General features: G+C 40.0%; 1 protein-coding gene across 1 annotated transcript; it reads right to left on the bottom strand.

The window, feature by feature from the left end:
• Nucleotides 1-1,731: 1,731 nt before the first annotated feature.
• JHY (junctional cadherin complex regulator) lies at nucleotides 1,732-18,434 on the bottom strand. Its single transcript, XM_074894901.1, has 9 exons — nucleotides 18,378-18,434; nucleotides 17,707-17,786; nucleotides 16,856-17,279; nucleotides 13,451-13,949; nucleotides 9,607-9,692; nucleotides 7,446-7,731; nucleotides 5,462-5,542; nucleotides 4,093-4,218; nucleotides 1,732-2,303 (listed from the first exon to the last, which is right to left on the bottom strand). The coding sequence occupies exons 3-9, from the start codon at nucleotides 17,191-17,193 to the stop codon at nucleotides 2,100-2,102; spliced, it is 1,620 nt and encodes a 539-aa protein (XP_074751002.1). The 5' UTR covers nucleotides 17,194-17,279; nucleotides 17,707-17,786; nucleotides 18,378-18,434; the 3' UTR covers nucleotides 1,732-2,099.
• Nucleotides 18,435-18,503: the final 69 nt, after the last annotated feature.

Raw genomic sequence — 18,503 nt, 5'->3', positions numbered from 1 at the left:
CAGAAAATAAAAAAGGGGGATACAAAGGGAGTCAGGCTGGAAAGGCAGAAGTTCTCATTAAATCAAAGGTCCAATATTCATTACCTCCAGCATCTGGGGCTAAACACTAAACATGGAGATCATCAAAGGGAGTTTAATGGGTTAAATTGAGAATATAATCTAATTAAAATATTAGATACGAGTAAATAGCTCTTTGATATTCATCTGAAGGTTTCATTAAAACAGGTACTTGAGGTTTGTATTAAGGGGGGATTATCACTTTTGAGCAGAAACAACAAGTTGAGGTTCTCTAATCAGAAATGCTTCAAAGTGTTACCGTTTGGTTTAAAAATAAAAGTAGAAAAGCAGCAACTGGCAGAGCATGGAAACGTTTACCCAGCCTAGCTTGATGGATCATACCACAGGCACACATTCTACCGAGGGGGCAAATGCAGTTCCCAAAGGCGAGGAGAAAGGAGGCCGAGGCAGAACACGGTCCTGTTCCAGAAGTTGCAGTGGACATTTGAAGATGATGTTCCACCAAGTTTCCTCTAAAGATTATGTACGTCATCAGCTTCCGCCTCGAGGTGGAACAGTCTAATTCAGCATGTGTGGTGGGAAGCAACTGCCTGCGTGGAGAGCTTCCTACCTCAGGTGGGGGGGTCAGGAAGGCTTTAAAGAAAGGAACAAGTCCTTTTTAACGTGATGGAGAGATGCAGTACAGTGGTCAGTTTTCCCCATGTTAGGTTGGGAGTCCCGATCCTGCGGGGTGTATTTCAGCAACGAACCCACTTCCAGGAGGACTGAGGCACCCTGAGGACTGTAGGATCTAGGTCAAACTCAGCCAAACTCCACAAAATGGAAGGTACGGGGCTTTTCCAGCAATCTATGTCATACCTCCAACGCCTTGACTTCACTGTACACCTACTGGAAAACTCTCTTTCCTGTGAGACATCCAGCCAAAGAAATGTTAGCTCAGAAATGTGTTAAGTCTTACCCATTTCTCTCTCTAACTTTAAGAAAAGGTGCATCTAGAAGAAGAGAAAGCCATTTCGAAGATACTCTCGCTTTTATTCCCCACCTTACCTTTCCATTGATAGCTTCCTTCAAGGAGACTCAAACCCTTTTTTTTTTGCCCAAAGACTAATTCTCTCTCTCCTCCCATACAAAAGGGGACCTAATAAATTTGATAAAGCAATAACACATAATCACAAGGTGGTGGTTGTTTTTTTCTTTTAACAAGCCTATTTTCTAGAAGATCTTAGTGTGTTTTCTTCAAAATTCCCTTGCTGTGTGTTCTAATCACATCTCAAATGTTGACTTAATTCATAATTTACTAAGCTAAAGAAACGGAACCATCATAACAAACCCATCTGTTTGTTGTTATTTTTTTAGATTTAATCTGTTAAAAGCTGTCCCCTCTCAAACATGTAGCTCTCAATTATCCTGTTACTCAATATTTTTTTCCAACTGCTTCTGGCTAATAACAGATTGTCTGCATGATCAGCCAGTACTTGTTTTGAATTTTTGCGTCCCAGATGAAGCTTCAAAATTGTGGTCTTGATGTGACAACTATTCACTAACAGATAACAGAGTAACGTTTGAATAATTAGTATTGTATCATTACCAACTGCTATGTTTGGTGCACATTTTTGTTCTCATTCTTACCAGTAATGGATTATTTTTGGCTTTATTTCTGGACAGTCTGCCAAAGTCTCCTCTGGACTTCCAAAAAGAGAAACAATGCTGGTATTAAGATCATCAAATGAAACTGATGTTTATTTTTAATGTTTTGTAGATATGCCCATGTTTGACATGTCTAAAAATGATCCAGCTGCAATAAGCCAACAGCTGATTAGTCTGAAAGATGCAGCTGCTAGATCAGTTGATTTCAAAGAAAAATAACAACCGGGGTGACCATATTTAAAATGCTACATATGCAACTGTTCACATTTTTGAAAATTAGGTATATTAGAACTGCTTCTAAAATTTAACAATGATTAAACTTAAGCCACTTTATATTTCAATGGAATGGTAAATCAGTATATAATAGTCATAGCTCATAATTAAATAGTTCACACATTTTTGCCTTGAAGACATCCCTATTAATTTCAAACTACTTAAAAGATATGAAGGCTTCTGAAAGCAGCTACAACTTGTTTCTCCTTCTCATGTCTATTTTGCAAAGTTTCCAAGGACGTAATTGGAGGTAAACTGTCTCCATTTAAAGTCTGTGGCAAAACTCTTTCCTCTTTCACCTCTTCATCTGATTGTCTTGCTGTGAAAGCCTTTGGTCTAGGAATCTTCTTAGCATATTCCAGCGCCTAAGAACATGAAAGTTGGGGTAACTGATTAAGAGAAAACCTGACCGATATTTCCAAGAAAATGTAGGTGTTTCTACGTTGAGTCAAATTAACAGTTGTCCTAATTCTTGATCTTGTTTCTGACAGTGTTCAATACTAGATGCTTCAGTGGTGACTGCACGAAACCTCTGCAGTGGGCAAAATAACCCACCTCAAGGAGATGTGCTTTCTGACACTTACCACCGGAGGTCACCTTAAATACTGAAGCAGTGTTTTTTCTTTAAAAAAGGAACATGAGTCTATTAAGTTTATAAACATTTGTTTTTTAGTCTCATTAAGCTCTTGTCATCAGTCCTATTTAATAGCAGGGAGTTCCACAGGTTAATATGACAAGGATGGAAACTGAGTGCTCCTACGACAAATTCTAAGGAATTGACGTATTGAAAGGCCTAAAATGTTAAAACAAGTTTTGAAATGAAGTCTAGGTAATTCTTTTAAATTCTCTGCAGCCTGTTTTAACATAATCCCTTGCCAAATTCCTTTTTGGTTAATTTTAAAGGTAACACAGTTCTGAACAAGAAAAGGTTTCTGAACAAATGAGGATGGTATTCACACATGCACGTTTCCTTTTATCACGCGCTTTTCCAAGTACGTATTTCTGTAGCAGTACGTAGGTAAACTCGCATGCGTGAATGTGAGGTGTAGGTAAAGACTACATTGTGACTGAGAGCACGCTGGTTTAACCTGGGACATTTTTTGGTGCCTGAGTTTCAGTCGCATGTATTTGGAAACACCTGTTATGCTTCAAGTGGAAGTTGCATTATCTCCCATTCTTCGCGAAAAGAGTGTCTGGGAAGTCTTCTGAAGGAATCCACAGCCCTTTTGACATCCAAAGAATGTAGTTTCATCTCTTTGTGGTTTATGTGAAGTTTGGAAATAAATGCAAGTAACTGAGGAATTCAACTGATATTAAACTCCAAAACTTTTTTTCCTGAAGTATGCAGTTCTCATTTATAACCTTGGAGAAATAGCTGTTAGCATGCTTTCAGCACCAGGCAGGCGAGCTCCTGCAGAACTGATTGGATAAAATATATGCTATTTCCAGAGCTTTATTACTTCCTGCAACAGGGAAAAGGTGCTCCCTTTGTTTGTTTATGTATGCCACTGTCATGTCGTGAGTTGTTGCTCATTTGGGCTATTTTTGAAGGCCGGTGAAGGCTAAAGTGATGTTGTATGGGCTTGAAAAATAAGACCAATTACTGTAGCTATGCAACTGAATTGAAAAGAGTTTGTGAGTGAGACTGACAGGCAGGTGGATAATAGACTAACAAGAGGATATCTGTGGTCCATTAGAAGAGTGCTCTCTGCAGTAGTGTGGCCTCTACCGCTGATGGGAAGCAGAGCATGTGCTGCCCTGGGTAACGTTCCTAGGGGGGCCTCACTCTCCTTTATCCCCACCCTTTTTCCCAGGAAAACATCGCTAGCTGTTTAAGCCAAGTTGAGTGCTGGTAGCTTGGATGGAGCACTGCTCCGTCTCCACTTGGTACACTCTCATGAAGAGCAAGGCAGCTGCATGGACTGAAAACTGCTGTTGGCAAAGAAATCAGCAACGACAGCCATAACAGAATAGATGCACAGATGAGCACTTGCCAGGATCCCATGAGAGTAGAAGTCCTTAGAGTTGTTAAAAGGAAAATCAAAATGGAGACACTGTTTTAGCCTACTGTGAGTTAAATGTAGGCTTTTCTTTTTCTTTGTGCAAAGTCCAGAATCATTCCCTGCATGTATCTTAAAGGGACTCTGTTCTTACCTTCTGTCTTGACACCGAAGATATGACCTGGGGTTTTGTAGGTAACCTCTGAACCGAAGCAATGTTTTTCATATTGTGTTCCTTAATTTGCTTTGCATATTCCTTTTGTTGCTTTAACTTCTCTTTCTGACAAAAGGAAAAAAGCATATGGTTAATTAAATGTCTCAGTGGATCCATCAATGAAACACTTTTTCCATCGGAGTCTCCATTTACACCTCTGTTGCTGTTTAACCTGGCTATGCTATTGATCATTCCTCAGCAGAACACAACAGGAAATCCTGATAAATGGCACAGCGTTTTTAGTCACCCTTCATTTTTAAGAGCTTTTTCTTGGACTGTATTGAGGATGGAGATCAACAGAATTGTGGCTTTATTCTGAATATTTCAATATATCTGTTCAGTTCTAAAATGGCTGTGCTAATTTCTGTCAGCTTTTGCAATGACTTTTAAAAGCTTTGTACTTACTTTTAAGGCCCTAAATGACCCGCTTCATTTATTTAACTGATATTCTCTGTCTTTATGTTTCTAGCAATTCATGATGCTCCAATTCAGCAGTATGCTCTACGTTGCCCCTGTTAGCAGCCAATGCAACGTTACCCCAGTGGCATTCCAGGTTCCAGATGTGTTATGATGGGGCTAAAAATGCACAGAGTCCTGGGCTCTGCACCGGTCTGCCCATTCCAATTTCAGATCTCTAATCTGTTTCATTTATGTCAAGGAGGAAGAAAATACAGCAGCTTCTCAATGACTCCAAAGGGATGATAATTTTGTAATTTTTTCCCTCCTGCTGTCCTACAGCGTTTCTATAAAGAATTCCATATGAAGCACCTGCTGTCAGATTAACTGGGTCTCAAAGCATGCAGGATGGGCTTTGCAGCACCTTCGATATACAGCTGTTACCAGACCCTCATTATCAGCAGAGAACAGGTCAAACAATATCAATTGTTCAGATACTTGTTCTGAACAATGAGTCTCCATTTCCAGAGGGGAATGTGCATCCAGCTATTTTCTTCTTGTGTTTACACAACTTCTTTTACTTCCACTTTGAAGGTTAGGCAAACCTTCTACACTGGCAACTCAGTCACATGAGTGTATAATTTACTGATGTGCAATTAGCCCTGTCGAATTCCACGAACTCTACTCCCTGTTTCTGGAATTACAACATTAGAGGGATAAAATTATCCACAATACAGTTGTCTGTCTTTCTATTTGAATCTCCCCTTAGGAACTCAAGCTAGACCTAGAGTCAGGGACATAAAGCATCAGACAAACATAAGTTGCTTCTCAGCAGTGATTTCTTTGCCATTCTCCTCTGCCTAAGTTCACTTTGCACAGCTGAAAAGCAGATCATATAACAGGGACCTCTTACCTTCTCTTTGATTGCTTCATAGTCAGGTCCAAGGCCTCCAAGCTTCACATTCAGATTTATATAGGCTTTGGAGCTACGTGGCTGAAAACCAAACAGCAGTGACAGATTTTCCTTTATATGATTTCACAGAGAACATAATTAAAGCAAGTCTTGTAGCGGACACTCAAGGTAAGAGCAGGATTCAACTTGCAGTGTCAGTCTTGCTTCTGGCATGTCTCATTTTAAAGATTGTGAGTGACCAAAAAGATTGAGTTTGCATAAATCAAATTGCACTGTATTTCCTTGGAATCTAGGTGGGTAATTGCCAATTGTCCAAATCACAAAGCAATACTTTCTGTCAAAAATGATCTTTTGTGAGCTTTATTTTTAAACAGCTTAAAGTGACCCATTTGACTGTTGTTAGAATGAAACTCTAAAGAAACTGTTATAAGAGAAGCAGATAAAAGTACCTGATTTTGGTGGTAAAAAAAAAATAGGCAAATGTTATTAGTAATAGTTATCCTTCTTTGTTCTCAAGACTGCAATGGAAAATTCTTCACAGACAGTTGAAAAATACATACCTTGCAGCACAGCAAAAGCTTTACAAGTGCATAGGGAAGGCAGAAGATGAATGATGGGGGATGCCATTTCAATACTTCATGACATTACTACAAAGACCCCAATACTTCCTGAACCTTTTTAATCTCTTTCAAGAACACTAGATTAATTTTTACAAGTGGACTACGTATTAAAAACTTGTCAGTGGAAACTCATTATGATCAGCTCTGCAGTAATTTCAATCACAGTGTAATGCAGAAACACCAAGAAATTTCTATATGCAAATAAAATGTGCATTTCTTCAAAGGGCATGTTCAAGTTAATTGCAGAGAAACTAATTCTAAGCACTGAATTTTCAATTTTATGTTTCTTTCTGTCAGTTATCCCCATTCTTTTGTGATATACTTACACCTAACTTTTAAGGTACTGTGAAGAGTTAATCATTTAGCTGTCTGCAACAAAATCAGGGATTTCTCACTTCATGTGATGAGTATGACTGCATTTGTTTATTAGGAAAAGCTGGGTTTTTCTGAGAGACATAAACCATCTTATTGTCTGTGGCACTCCTCACATATGAAGCGTGAGAGAGCTGCTGAAAATACAGGACAGAAACAACGGTTTGAACTCAGGGGAACAGAAAGGGAAGGAAATCTGTCCTTCAGTTACTATCATAATCCAGCTAACTCTTCTTAGAGGCATTCAAGCAGCAATACACAAACTGCCTCCCAGATCAAACACATGAGTAATTATTCCAGCTTAGTTTGTCTGCCCTGAGATTTGGAGCTAACTTCTTAAACATTTAATTTGTCATGGACACACAGAGATATGTCTATGCTGTTCCACTGCCTCTGTGTTAACTGGTTGCAGATTAAAACCGGACACACAGAAAAGACAAAAAGAAACAAGTTTTAATAAGGACCAAAATGGGATCATCAGGAGACTTGTAATAATGTTTATGCTATTAGCTTCACAAATCCTCTAAGTTTGTTGTTGTTCAGTTTTATTCCCTTGGAAACGAAGAGATTTGAGTTGGATAGCAAATGAGCATGACCAGGATAATGGTTTAGCTCAGATCTGAGGCCTGGCTACCTGCTGCTTTATACAAATAGCTTTATTCTAAATCATTTTATCGCTGGATAACTTAAAGGACAAACACTGCTCCGTGTGTTCTTAGAGCTAATCAAGACTGCCAGTGACATAGTGGTGAACCACCATGCTCTTTAGACTAAAATGATTTTAGTGTCTGTTTCCACCTTTGTTCCTTGGTTTTTAATGCTCTGGGCAAGTCAGTGTGTCAGTGTGCTCTCTGTAACAATGAAATATTTCTTAGTCCCCATTCCATTTTTTTTTTTTTTTTGGTGAAGATATCTGAATTACTAAGAAAAGAAATATTGAGCAGGTGGGAAATAGAAATGTAAACCCATCCAGTCTGCATCTATTTGCTTACCTTTTTTCTGACTTTAGGCTTTTTTTGCTTTCCCATTTGCATGAGATAGCTTTCTGAGTTGCTTCGGCTTATTTTCACTTGATTACCTTCACCACTCTCTGGATCTACCTCTGAAGCACTTTCTACCTGAGGCATTATAGGTGGGAGAAGGCTGAACAAGTCCCTGTCAGCGAAGTGAGCTTCTGTCAAACGAGTGATCTCTTGGTGATGTCGCTCCATCATTTGTGTAAATTGGAAGGTTGCACAAGGGGCTGTCGGTGAACTGTGAACAGAAGATTGAGAGGGCCTCAAAAAATAAAGAGGGGGAAAAACAAGACACTTTATTTGTATGTAGCAGATAGCTCAACAAGCAATCTGTACATGCAATGCTCCTTGCTCACAGAGTATACTGGGAACATGAAGATGGAAAGACGGGTATTTCTCAATAACTGACTTTGCACCCAAGTGTATGGAAATTGTTTAAAATAAATGGCAAAAATTATAGATGGGGAAACTTTCAGCCTGAGGCAAAGCTAGCTTAAGACAATGAAAACTGCCTTTGAACAGCTTTGGATCAGGCCTGCAGAATACTGAAAGAACTAACTTTCTATGTGAAAGAAAACCTTCATTTTTATCAAGGCAGGTGAAATTCTACATAACTAAGGATTTTCATGCTCTTCCCCATGCGTAGCAAGCCAGAACTGGCACTGGAATGACTCTGGGTACTCACCCTGCAAGGCAAGTTTTGATATAACTCTATGCAGCTAGCAGTAGACTTAGTTTCTTTGCTATCTATTTTTTTGCTAACAGACCAATGTCAGTGATTTCTTTTCTAAACCAAGCACTCCTCTCTGCCCTGTGTCCTGCAGAACATTATCCAAATGATAAGAAACAATTTAAGAATTTAAGCACACCAGGACTACTCTCTTGAGCTAAACTGACATACTCTAAATCTGGAATTTAAGATTTTTCACTTTCCAATTACAGCATCAGGTGTTGCCTATTTTGAGGAAAGACATGGCTTTCCTTCTAGGGAATATACAAATCCATTCTCAGTCCATTTAATCTTTGTCAGCGCTAAAATCCTCCATTTCATCCTCCTGTCTCTCTAGGGTTCTTTTGTTAGCAACACTTGCAATCACTACATAGCATATGCACTCAGAATAACTACTTAATGGTAGGTATTAAATCCATATATAGAGCAGAATGTTTTGGCGAAAGCTTTAGCACTGGGGAATCCTGACTCCTGGTGCCAAGATGATGATTTGTTAGCTCGACCTCTGCTGTAACGATTAATGTTCTGGCATACTGTGCCACTGGTGGAAAGCATAAACTGCTGCCAAACTGGGACCAGGCCAGTGTTTTCCCATTTAAACGGAATGAGCAGCCCTGTAAAATACCTCCTTCATTCTGAAATTCCATATATAAAGCACATCTCACAATGAACAGCAGCATGTAATCTTGGTTGTCCTTTACCAAAGCGCAGCTTTCAGTCTTAAGTGAACAGCAGGAAATTTAAACAGTCTGCCAAATTACCTCAAATACTTGTAATACAAAGAGAGTAACTAAGTTTGCCAAGAGGAATTCCAGTTGGCTTGAAGTTCTGGTTCTGAAGTCTTGGTTTTTCATCTGTGATGATAACCTGATCTTTTTTACCACATCAAAGACTATCCCACTGCATTGGTTTGAAAGGCCAACATAAAACAGATCTATAGACTTACGTGTATGGAGAAGGTCAGTGCAACTTTTTCTACTTGTAACATTTTCCATTTTATGGTAACCCCTTGATGTTCACAGGGATTTTAGGGGACAAGTAAAGCAACAGTAGTTAAGTTCTAGCTCAGAATCCTCGTGAACCATCAAACATGACCATGGATTAGTTGCGCTTTCACATTATTATCAACCAAATAATGTCTTAAATAGATTAGATTCTTTGAGCTCTCAGTTTCTTGGGATTTGGGATCTATTTTGGTTTTAAATCATTCAGTATATAAAGCACCATACGCATTAACTTTTGGTGATTATCTACTGATATATATCTAAGGATTTCTTGTCAGTAATTGGTACTTTAAAAGTAATGACATTACAGCTTTAAATATTCAAACTTCAATGCTTTTACGTATATATTTCAATTTCCACGTTCTATCAAAAAGGAACCTTGAGCTGCTGTGCTTTCAGGTACCATTTGTCTTCAGGCTCCATCTTCACAGTCTGGAATGGTAGGACACTCTGAACTGGTTCCTCATCAACAGTTTTAGGATCTGTAACCTAAAAATCAAGAATGTTTATGGCCACAGCCCAACCAGATGAAAGGATTTAGAAGTCCTGGGGAAAGAATGAGAAATAATTTGCCTCCTTTTAAAGCTAAAATGCTAACGTTAGGCATTATATAATAGATACCGAGAAAACAAACGGCAAAAAGAGAAAATGAAAAAGGAAGCACAAAAACCAATTAACAGTGCTGTGGTAGTAGGGAGTATTCCTTCTACTTTAAGAAGAAGAGAGGAATATAAAATTGCAGGAAGTATGCAGCACAGAAACCTACTTGTAACTCTCAAATGTCTACGCTTCTCCATTTATATGAGAGCCAGTGGATGTACCTAATAACAGGAAAACAACTAGACAATCATCATTGTCCAAGCAATCAGCCAGTGTACCAAGATACTGATGGATGACACACACCATCGCAAGGTCTTGAACAACAGAGTATGCAGAAAAACATGGCAAAACATAGTAAAGTTGGTAGAAAAGTACAAGGAGTAGCTGCAGAAATAAAACATCTAATACACATAGCCTGGCAACAATATCAAACAATTTGTGCAAAACAGCAAGCCCACAAACAAGAACAACATGTTCATGTGGCCACAGTCATGGTAGCGCTACGGCTGGAAATCAAATTTGAGCAATTTTTCGAGGGTGGCTGCAGGCACTACAGATTCTGAAGCCAAGCAATACCCTCGTAAACATAGCAATAATGAACATTTTTCTTGAAAGCATCAAACTTTTTTTCCCAATCTATAAAACTTCAGGAAAAACAAAGGGTTTTTTATTTCTTATTTATACTTGTGTTGTCCCAAACCATCTTGCAAAGTACTTTAGCAGGTGTGACCTCAGCTAAGCGTGCAGTTAGGCAGTCTCACCTCAAAGAAACTACAGCTAACTATGTGCTGGACTCGTGCTTGTGGTAGAAGTACCTATGCACCGCTGCGGAGTGACACTGGCTAACGCAGGAGAACTTGCACTGAGAAGATATTTGTGACCAAGAGAATTATTAATTGACAATCATAACGGTGAAATCAGCGTGAAGGAAGTGTTAAATCCTTCCAGGGAGCTGAGCCTCTCATCTTTGGGGGTGAGAGATTAGGACAACTAGGAAAAGGCAGGTAGGGTTTATTGCTGAGTTTTCAGGTGATCTCATTGCTCCAAATGGCAATGCAGATTCTATTAGCTGTGATGGAAAAAGTTGACAAATTAAAAGTTACCACACAGGTTTCCTGAACCGTGGATAGATACAGCTTTGCAGTCAGTAAGATGTTTTTGGTGGAACCAACTGCCTCACTGCATTGATAGTTTACTGGGCAGGTAAAGCATACTTCTACATTATCTCTTTGAAAGAGGAACAGGACACAACCTCTGCCAGCATTTTTTGTGAACTATTCTATTAATACCAATCAAATTGAGAAAATGATCAAATGAAATTGCATTTTGAGAATCATAAGCTGTGTAATGCCTATTCTGTTAAATTGAGGCCCATAATTGCTTCTCTACTGAAAAGATACAACAAAGACAGCAATCATGGCATGTCATTATCCCAGACTAGAAAACCGGCCTTTGCAGTGAGGACTTCAAAGGCTTGTGGTTCTCGAATTGCATTTGGCTGCTATTGTTGAAGCGCAGGCAATCTTGATTAGGTGTTTACACTGAGGTAAGGCGCAGTGCACAGAGAGTCTGAGTGCCTTGGTCTAGAGCCATTAAAAAATTGTACATTATGTTCCTTGCTTTGAAGTAAGGGGCTTGTAGGTAGGAAAGCAACTCATATTGAGTACAGCTGAGCTAGATTGGGCCACTACTTCTCTCTTTCTTTCTCTCTCTCTCTCTCAAAGTAACTCATCATCAGGTTCTTAAAGAATCAGGCAACACTGCAAAGAACTTGATGCTTTATAAAAAGCTGTATCAATTAGTAAATACACAGATCAACGCACATTTATGGTATGTTTTGGTACATACAGCCTGCTGTCTGTATGTGCGGAGGTAACAGCTGTAAATCTTGCAAGAATGAGGCTGCAAATATTTTACCTAATGTTATGTCAGTTGAAAAGAGCAGTGTGCAAAGTAGTCACTTCAATGTAAATACTGTTTCATTACCACAGTACCTGACAGCCAACAGTGATCATATCAATAGAACTAGCTTCAACATCCTGCAAAGCTCAGAACAACCCAGTTTAGGAAAAAACAGTATTCAGCACATGTTTGATCGCTCCAGCGGAAGACATGTGGCTTGTTTGATTCTTCTCATACTTTGTGTTTTTGCACTTTTGATACAGTTTTCCAGGTGAGGTGACCAACGTTGCCTCGTGGGCCAGCTCTGGTCAACAAGATGCTCCCGTCAGGCCTTCTTTCACCCCCTCCAACAAGACACAGCAACGGCTGTATCGCTTCAGGACAAGAGCGGCAAGTACTTCCTATGCCTATCGGCAGCAAATACAAAGGTAGCTGACAGTAGGTGGTGATGCTGTTGCAGCTGTATCAACTTGTCAAGGGAAGAAGCACATGCTGCCTGGCTCCTGCTATGTCACAGCTCTGCTGTCCCCATGGCTACTTCAGAAAGGCAATCTTAGAACACAGCCTGGATTTTAAGAGATTTTTTTTTTTCTATTACATAGGTTTGAATAGTGTCTACACACTGAAGTTCTGATCCCTGGCTCCAATACTCGCATATGAAACATTTTCAGAATTCCCCAAATAGTAAACATAATCATATCAACACAGCTTTAATTAGCGTCAATCTACACTAATTATTTTTACCATCAACCAGATTATAACTGAAAAAAACAAGTGCTCTTAATAGCTCTGCTAGCAAAAATCTTGTCCACCATTACACTCATTGTAACGTAGTCAGCAGATGCCCTCTAATGTTGTGTCAACTGTTCATTAGCTTGGAAAATGTGTCACGTGAAGCAGAAAGTCTCTGTAGTTTTGCAAGTTAGGAATTTTCTATGCTACAACTCGTGGGGTGATTCAATGACTCCCACCCTCCCATTATGCATAATAAGTAGCAAGTAAAACCAACAAACTCATGTATAATCGTTCATTAGGAACTGTAATTACATTTCCACTTAATCTTTAAGATAAGTTGTCTGACATTTTGCAGCCAATCATAACAAAGCTAGGCCCTTCAAGTACTGTACATGACTGGTATCTGCTGACTGATTTCAAATATAAGGTTTGGTCTGGCTGAGAAAGCAAGCAGGGGGAAAGGGTTGTCTGACCACCCAAATCTAACACATATTTCTTGAATACCCCTACATGTGTGGCCCTAAATGACAGGGCTAATGCAGGGCCCTTGAAAGCAGCGTGACCACAATGTGTTTTCTGGTTCTTAAACTCAATTGTAAATTCACTTTTTTGTTATGAACAACATGAGTGGAAAAACACAGCTTTTTAAGCCAAATGGTGACATCAGGGTTTCCTACTGCAGGTAAAAAACTGTGTTCTGCTATTAGAAGTAATTTGCATTTGCTGCATTGAGCAAAACTTGGAATATGCTACTAGCAGAGATAATCGTTACCAAATTCATGTTGGCCAAGCAGAGAAGAATCAGTCACTGGGGTGGTGAGTAACTGAGGACTTGTCAATTATTCCATAAATGGTGAACAAGATTCTCACTGGAAACCGTAAGTTATCACCTGCATGATAGATTGTAAATCTACTTACCTCCTCTGCAAACCTGATCATGCAGCTGTTCCATTTTAACACTAGACAGTCCTCAGTTTATACCAATTAGAAAACATGTAAAAGTTACCTACCTGCTCTTGAAGAACTCCCTCTTGCTTTTTACTGTGTAACTGAAGATAGGAATTTATCTTCTCTGACCGTAATCCTAAAGTACGTTTATTTTTTTCCACAAAGTTTTTTTTTGCTTTTTGTGGTCGATCTTGAATCTGAGGACAAAAAGCACTGCTGTGTGTACTGGGACTGTCTTTGAAATGACAGCCATCTGCAGATTCCTTCCCTTTGGTATGTAGCCTAAAAGGTTCATTGCTGACCACAGCATTTGGTTCATGAAGGTTTAGTAATTCTGTACCAAACTCTGAGCATGAGTCTCGTGACTTTGCCTCCTGTTGACTCTTTTCTTCGGGGGAGCCATTGGAATGGAGGTAAAATGAATCTTGCGAGAAGTCCACGCTGCTTCCTCCAGCCCCTTGACACGCTTTTTCTGCCTCAGAAAATTCTGCTACCTCTTTTGTGTTCTTCCAATTAGGATTGTATCTTAGGCTGAAATACTTGTCCACAGACTGTTCTTTCCTATTTAAAAAAGAAACACAAGATTATTTATGTATAAATTATATAAATCCTGTATTATTTCAGTGTGCAATTTGAGCCAACCAATATGGTCAACTGAAATATTTCGGTGCGTACAGTATGGCCATCTGTGGCACTGGGATCAGAACAGTTTTATCAAACATTTTTTTAGTAGAAAATTTAGGCAGGACCTCCTCTTCATTTTAAATTTTCATTATCACGGAATGATAAATTGGCCTAACATTAAGGTCACAGTAGAATACAACCCTTTTCCTAAATTTAGCATAGAATCATAAGTAGTAGTAGAATCAACTAAAAGATGAAAAGATATGTTGTACTGCTTCTGCTGTCTCCTTTAAAATGATGTAGCCTACAAAAGACAGTATGTGTTGCTCATTCTTCAAAGACTCTGCTGTTGTGAAATAAAAGTGTTATTCCTGGTAAAATCACTCTCTCAAATGTCAGTTTGAGACTGTCTAAGCAAGAACTGCCTACAGCTCTGTATTTTTATTCTCTCTTCTCATTCTTATGATACATCACGATGTTTCAATAAAAAAACTCTCCATAAAAGACTTAAAGTAACTTCTCATTAAAAAAAACAGGCTGTAACTGAGATAAGTGTAGAAAGACATAAATCAGAAAGGTTTGTGGGTCTGGCTTTTTTTTTTAAAAAAAACCCCAAATGTCCAAACTGTTGTTCTGAACTACATTTGTAGTTTATGATTTATGGTCTGATCCAACAGGAGGAAAACCAACTGCAGGGGCCAACTACATACAAATTGTCTTCCAGGAGACGTGTGGGCAGTGGCAGGAGTAAGGAGTGTGGGGAAAAAAAAGCTTCTAACACTGTTTTTTCTTAACAGGACCTGCAGTATAGTCCTGGTTTCTTGGGCACTGACAAATGGTGAGCCTTTCAGAGCGACATTTGTAGGCACTGAAACCTGATTGACTCTTCAGCCCCTATTAAAAGAAATGTACTGATCTGCTGGATTCTCCAAACTGTGGCATAGTTAATCATACTAACATTTCCGTAAATCATTTATTCATCCTTTCTAAATTAGTTACATGCCTCTGCCTATCTTTCGAGTGGCTCCTAATAATAAAATAATCTGTTTCTCTCATTGCAGGTAAGCATTGGTGCTGTGGTACCCTGTATACTAGAGATTAGATGATTTACACTGGTGAAAACATTATTATTCCTAGTTGTCATACACTGCAGGTAAACAGAAATAGGTGACCATACTTTGAAATGAGTACAGAAATATGTGATATAATTGCAGTGATTCAAATGACAGAGTATAATGCTAAAGAGTTCTATTGTGCTGAAATGTGTGCACAGCAGCTCAATTGTATTGTGCAGGCCAGGTCACCGCATGGGAACAAAATGAGTGTGAAGAGCTCCTTCATCTCTAATCATCTGCAGACAAAAAGTGCACCTTTTATTCCTCCCCCCAACTTGATATAAAGGTTAGATGGACTCTGTACTCATCAACAAAAGTGTTGTATGTAGACAACAGATGCAGCGTTTCCTCTTCAAATTCCGAGGTTAGTAATGGATGTAGAGAGGGGGTTTCATATGTATATGCTGTGATATTTGCTCCAGTTAATGGACTGTATTTGAGTACTTACTAGCCTAAGTTCAAACAAAATAAAATTAAATTTCCATTTAATGAAGAGCCTCACATTCAACATAGTATTCAGTCAAAAAAATTACTAAAAATTAGAGCATGTTTCTAGTACAATTAACATCATTTGCACTCACAATAAAATATTCAATAACTGGCCGTTTTGCCTGTTGAGGAGGTGAATAAAAGCATGCTATTAATCATTTAGCCTTCATTTGTTTGCCATTTTATTTTAAGTAGTCAATTAAATTGAAACTGCACATCATTATTACTTCAGGTTTAATTTAATCCCTTTAAACTTGAGAATTATTCCCAATTTATAGTGTTAAACCTTGTATGCATATGACAGCAAAATGAATTTTATTTTATGTACCAAGTCAATGCTTTCTAAAGCATGTTTAAAGGTGACAGTAACCCTGGAAAATTTAATTTTAGATTTATACAGCTATAAGGACAAAACTGCATTTATTCAACCCACCAATTTTTGCCCTTTAAGTTTTCTTACAGGAAGTGGCCTGGTTTGCTCAGCACAGATCTTTCGGTAAGGAAGGAGAAAAGGATGTGTTGGTACTGGTTCTTGTTTTCTCCCTGGTCCTTTTTCACAGCCCAGCTCCAGAAACCCTGTAGCCCACGATCTCAGAGCTGCTGCAGCATCGGAAGGTCTGACAGTTACACGGCAATGGTTGCCTGTTTGAGATGGTAGCCAGCACATACTCCTAAGTATTGTAGTGCCCAGTCCACAGCCTGTTACAGTCATTGGACTCCTTCTGCAGTTCTGGATCAAGTAGACAGGAATAAGAGGGGATCTACATTTAATAGGCCTTTACCAGAAGAAACTGTAGCTAAATGCTTCCCCGTTAGCTTACCCAGTGATGTTTCAGGGTAGGGGTTAGCACATATCTGCTCATCACTTCCTACCTTCTTGCCTGCCTGTTTCAGAGGCAACTAAATAGGCATGTAGCATCCACCTCTGTATGCAGTGTCCAGAGCCAGTATGTGGGGAGCTCATACACGTCTGCGAGGGATGTTTTCTTTTCCATCTCACCCCTCTACACCGGTGTTTCAGCCAACATAATAAACAGTTGAGGCCATGTTGGAGAAATGGGTATAATAATTATGATAATTATAAACAGCACATCGTTGTGTGTAACTCAGTCTGTAGGTGCTCTTAATAGCACTTTGGTAACATACACTGGTCTTGAAGATGTCATGGATATTCTAAGGAACGTAAGGTTTTAAAGTGTCAGAACTATTCTACTCATCTACTAAAATCCTACGCCTTACCTTCCGTTGCCATCATTCTTTAGTATTCCATTTGTGTATCGACTGGTGTCATACTCAGCTCCTTGTTCTTCTAAACTCATCTCCTCCAAGCTATCTTCTTCTAAGCTGTCATTCTCCAACTCTTCAGAATACAGTCCTACCAGCTCTTCACTTTCACGAATCCGCTGCTGGAGCTCTAACTGATACTGTCTCTCCTGAACAAGACTTTCAGTGTCAGACTCCTGGGAGTCGTGCAGACGTGAGGCAAAGCCCCCTTTGCTTACAGACGGCCTTTTCCAGTTCGCAGGGTGGAAATCTGATTGCACAAGTACGTTCTGAGGAACATGTGTTTTACTCATGTTGCAAGTGTGTGGAGAAGAAACTGAAATACACTTTGTATCTGAAGAATTCGTTCCGTGTTTTGCACTGATGGTATACACCAGCCCTGTATGTGGAAAACATGAGAGTAAATAAAGGTTGTTCACTCTATAATAATATTTGTTAAAATCTGGAATTGCGGGTAGTATCTTTGGCTTAGAATTTGACCTTCTATAGTTAAAACAATTCTTTATTCTCATCTGTTACCCTGATTTTCCTTTAGGGAGTTAATATCAAGGTCTCTATGCAGCAAATGCACTACTTATTGCTATGAAATCTACCTTAAACTATTAGTGGTAACAAAGCTAATCACATATGAACAGCTTATGAAAATGAAGCTAAGACAAAGCAATGACATTTTATCTGTTAACTTTTGAGGGGTAAAAGAAATTTTATATGTTCTTTTTATTCGACTTTATGCCATTTTGACATGTAAGCTATCAGCAAGAAAGTGTGACAGGAGAACACAGGGATAAGAACTGAACACTTCTTACATTAGGAAGAGAGTTTCTTTTCATTTGACTGCATTTTAATGTTCAGATGTCATTTGCACCACCAGATATTTATGAAGTGGCTGGAAGGAAAAGGCAGTGTTTTGTGAAGAAATGTAGTCTGTTATAGCGTAACTATCACAATTATTGAAGTAATTAGTTGCAGTGCATAGTGTGCCCAATCTGTTTAAAGGTACGTAGCGAGTTTCACTTTAGTACGTGGGCGCCTGTTAAGATACAGAAACCCAAAATATCATTTCCATTTTTTCAGGGTTAGCCCAGCTTGCCACACACGGGTTTACCCTCCAGGGAGGCCTTTTACACCCGGGCGGGCCCCTGGATCACCGCTTCCCCCCGCCGATCGCTGATGGGGGGCGGCGCACACCCCGCCGCCGGGAGAGGAAAGGCTGGCACCGGCCAGGGAGCTTTCGCTGGAAACTGCCTCTCCGTGAGCGGCCCCCGCTCAGCTCCGCAGCGGCTCCGCCGAGGGAGCCGAGGCCTTGCCGGTAACCGCCGCTCCAGGAGCCTGTCCCCGGCCTTCAGCCCCCCCGGGAACAGCCAGGCCAGGCGTGCCCAGAGGCCCCCAATCCCCTCACCCCAGACCCCCTCACCCCAAATCCCCTCGCCCTCACCCCAAATCCCCTCGCCCTCACCCCAAACCCCCTCGCCCTCACCCCAAACCCCCTCACTGGGCCGCCGCGCTGCCCCAAGGCCTCGGCCGCAGCCCCGCCCCCGCGTTGCCATGGCTGCGCGGCCGGACGCGGCACCTACCAAGAGCGATGGCGGCGGGGGGGGGAGGG

This window comes from Strix uralensis, chromosome 26 (genome assembly GCF_047716275.1).
Source record: "Strix uralensis isolate ZFMK-TIS-50842 chromosome 26, bStrUra1, whole genome shotgun sequence".
Lineage (NCBI taxonomy): Eukaryota > Metazoa > Chordata > Aves > Strigiformes > Strigidae > Strix > Strix uralensis.
Note: the sequence above shows the minus strand (reverse complement) of the source record. Positions and strands in the feature narration are given on the sequence as shown.

What these genes read in the sequence shown, in the direction of transcription:
- JHY (XM_074894901.1), bottom strand. Translation starts at nt 17,193, where the DNA reads ATGAGTAAAACACATGTTCCTCAGAACGTACTTGTGCAATCAGATTTC. An exon ending in AGCCTAAAGTCAGAAAAAAG is followed by an intron (nt 5,543 to 7,445) that starts GTAAGCAAATAG and finishes TTTGGTTTTCAG; the next exon opens with CCACGTAGCTCCAAAGCCTA. An exon ending in ATGAAGCAATCAAAGAGAAG is followed by an intron (nt 4,219 to 5,461) that starts GTAAGAGGTCCC and finishes TCCTTTTGTCAG; the next exon opens with AAAGAGAAGTTAAAGCAACA.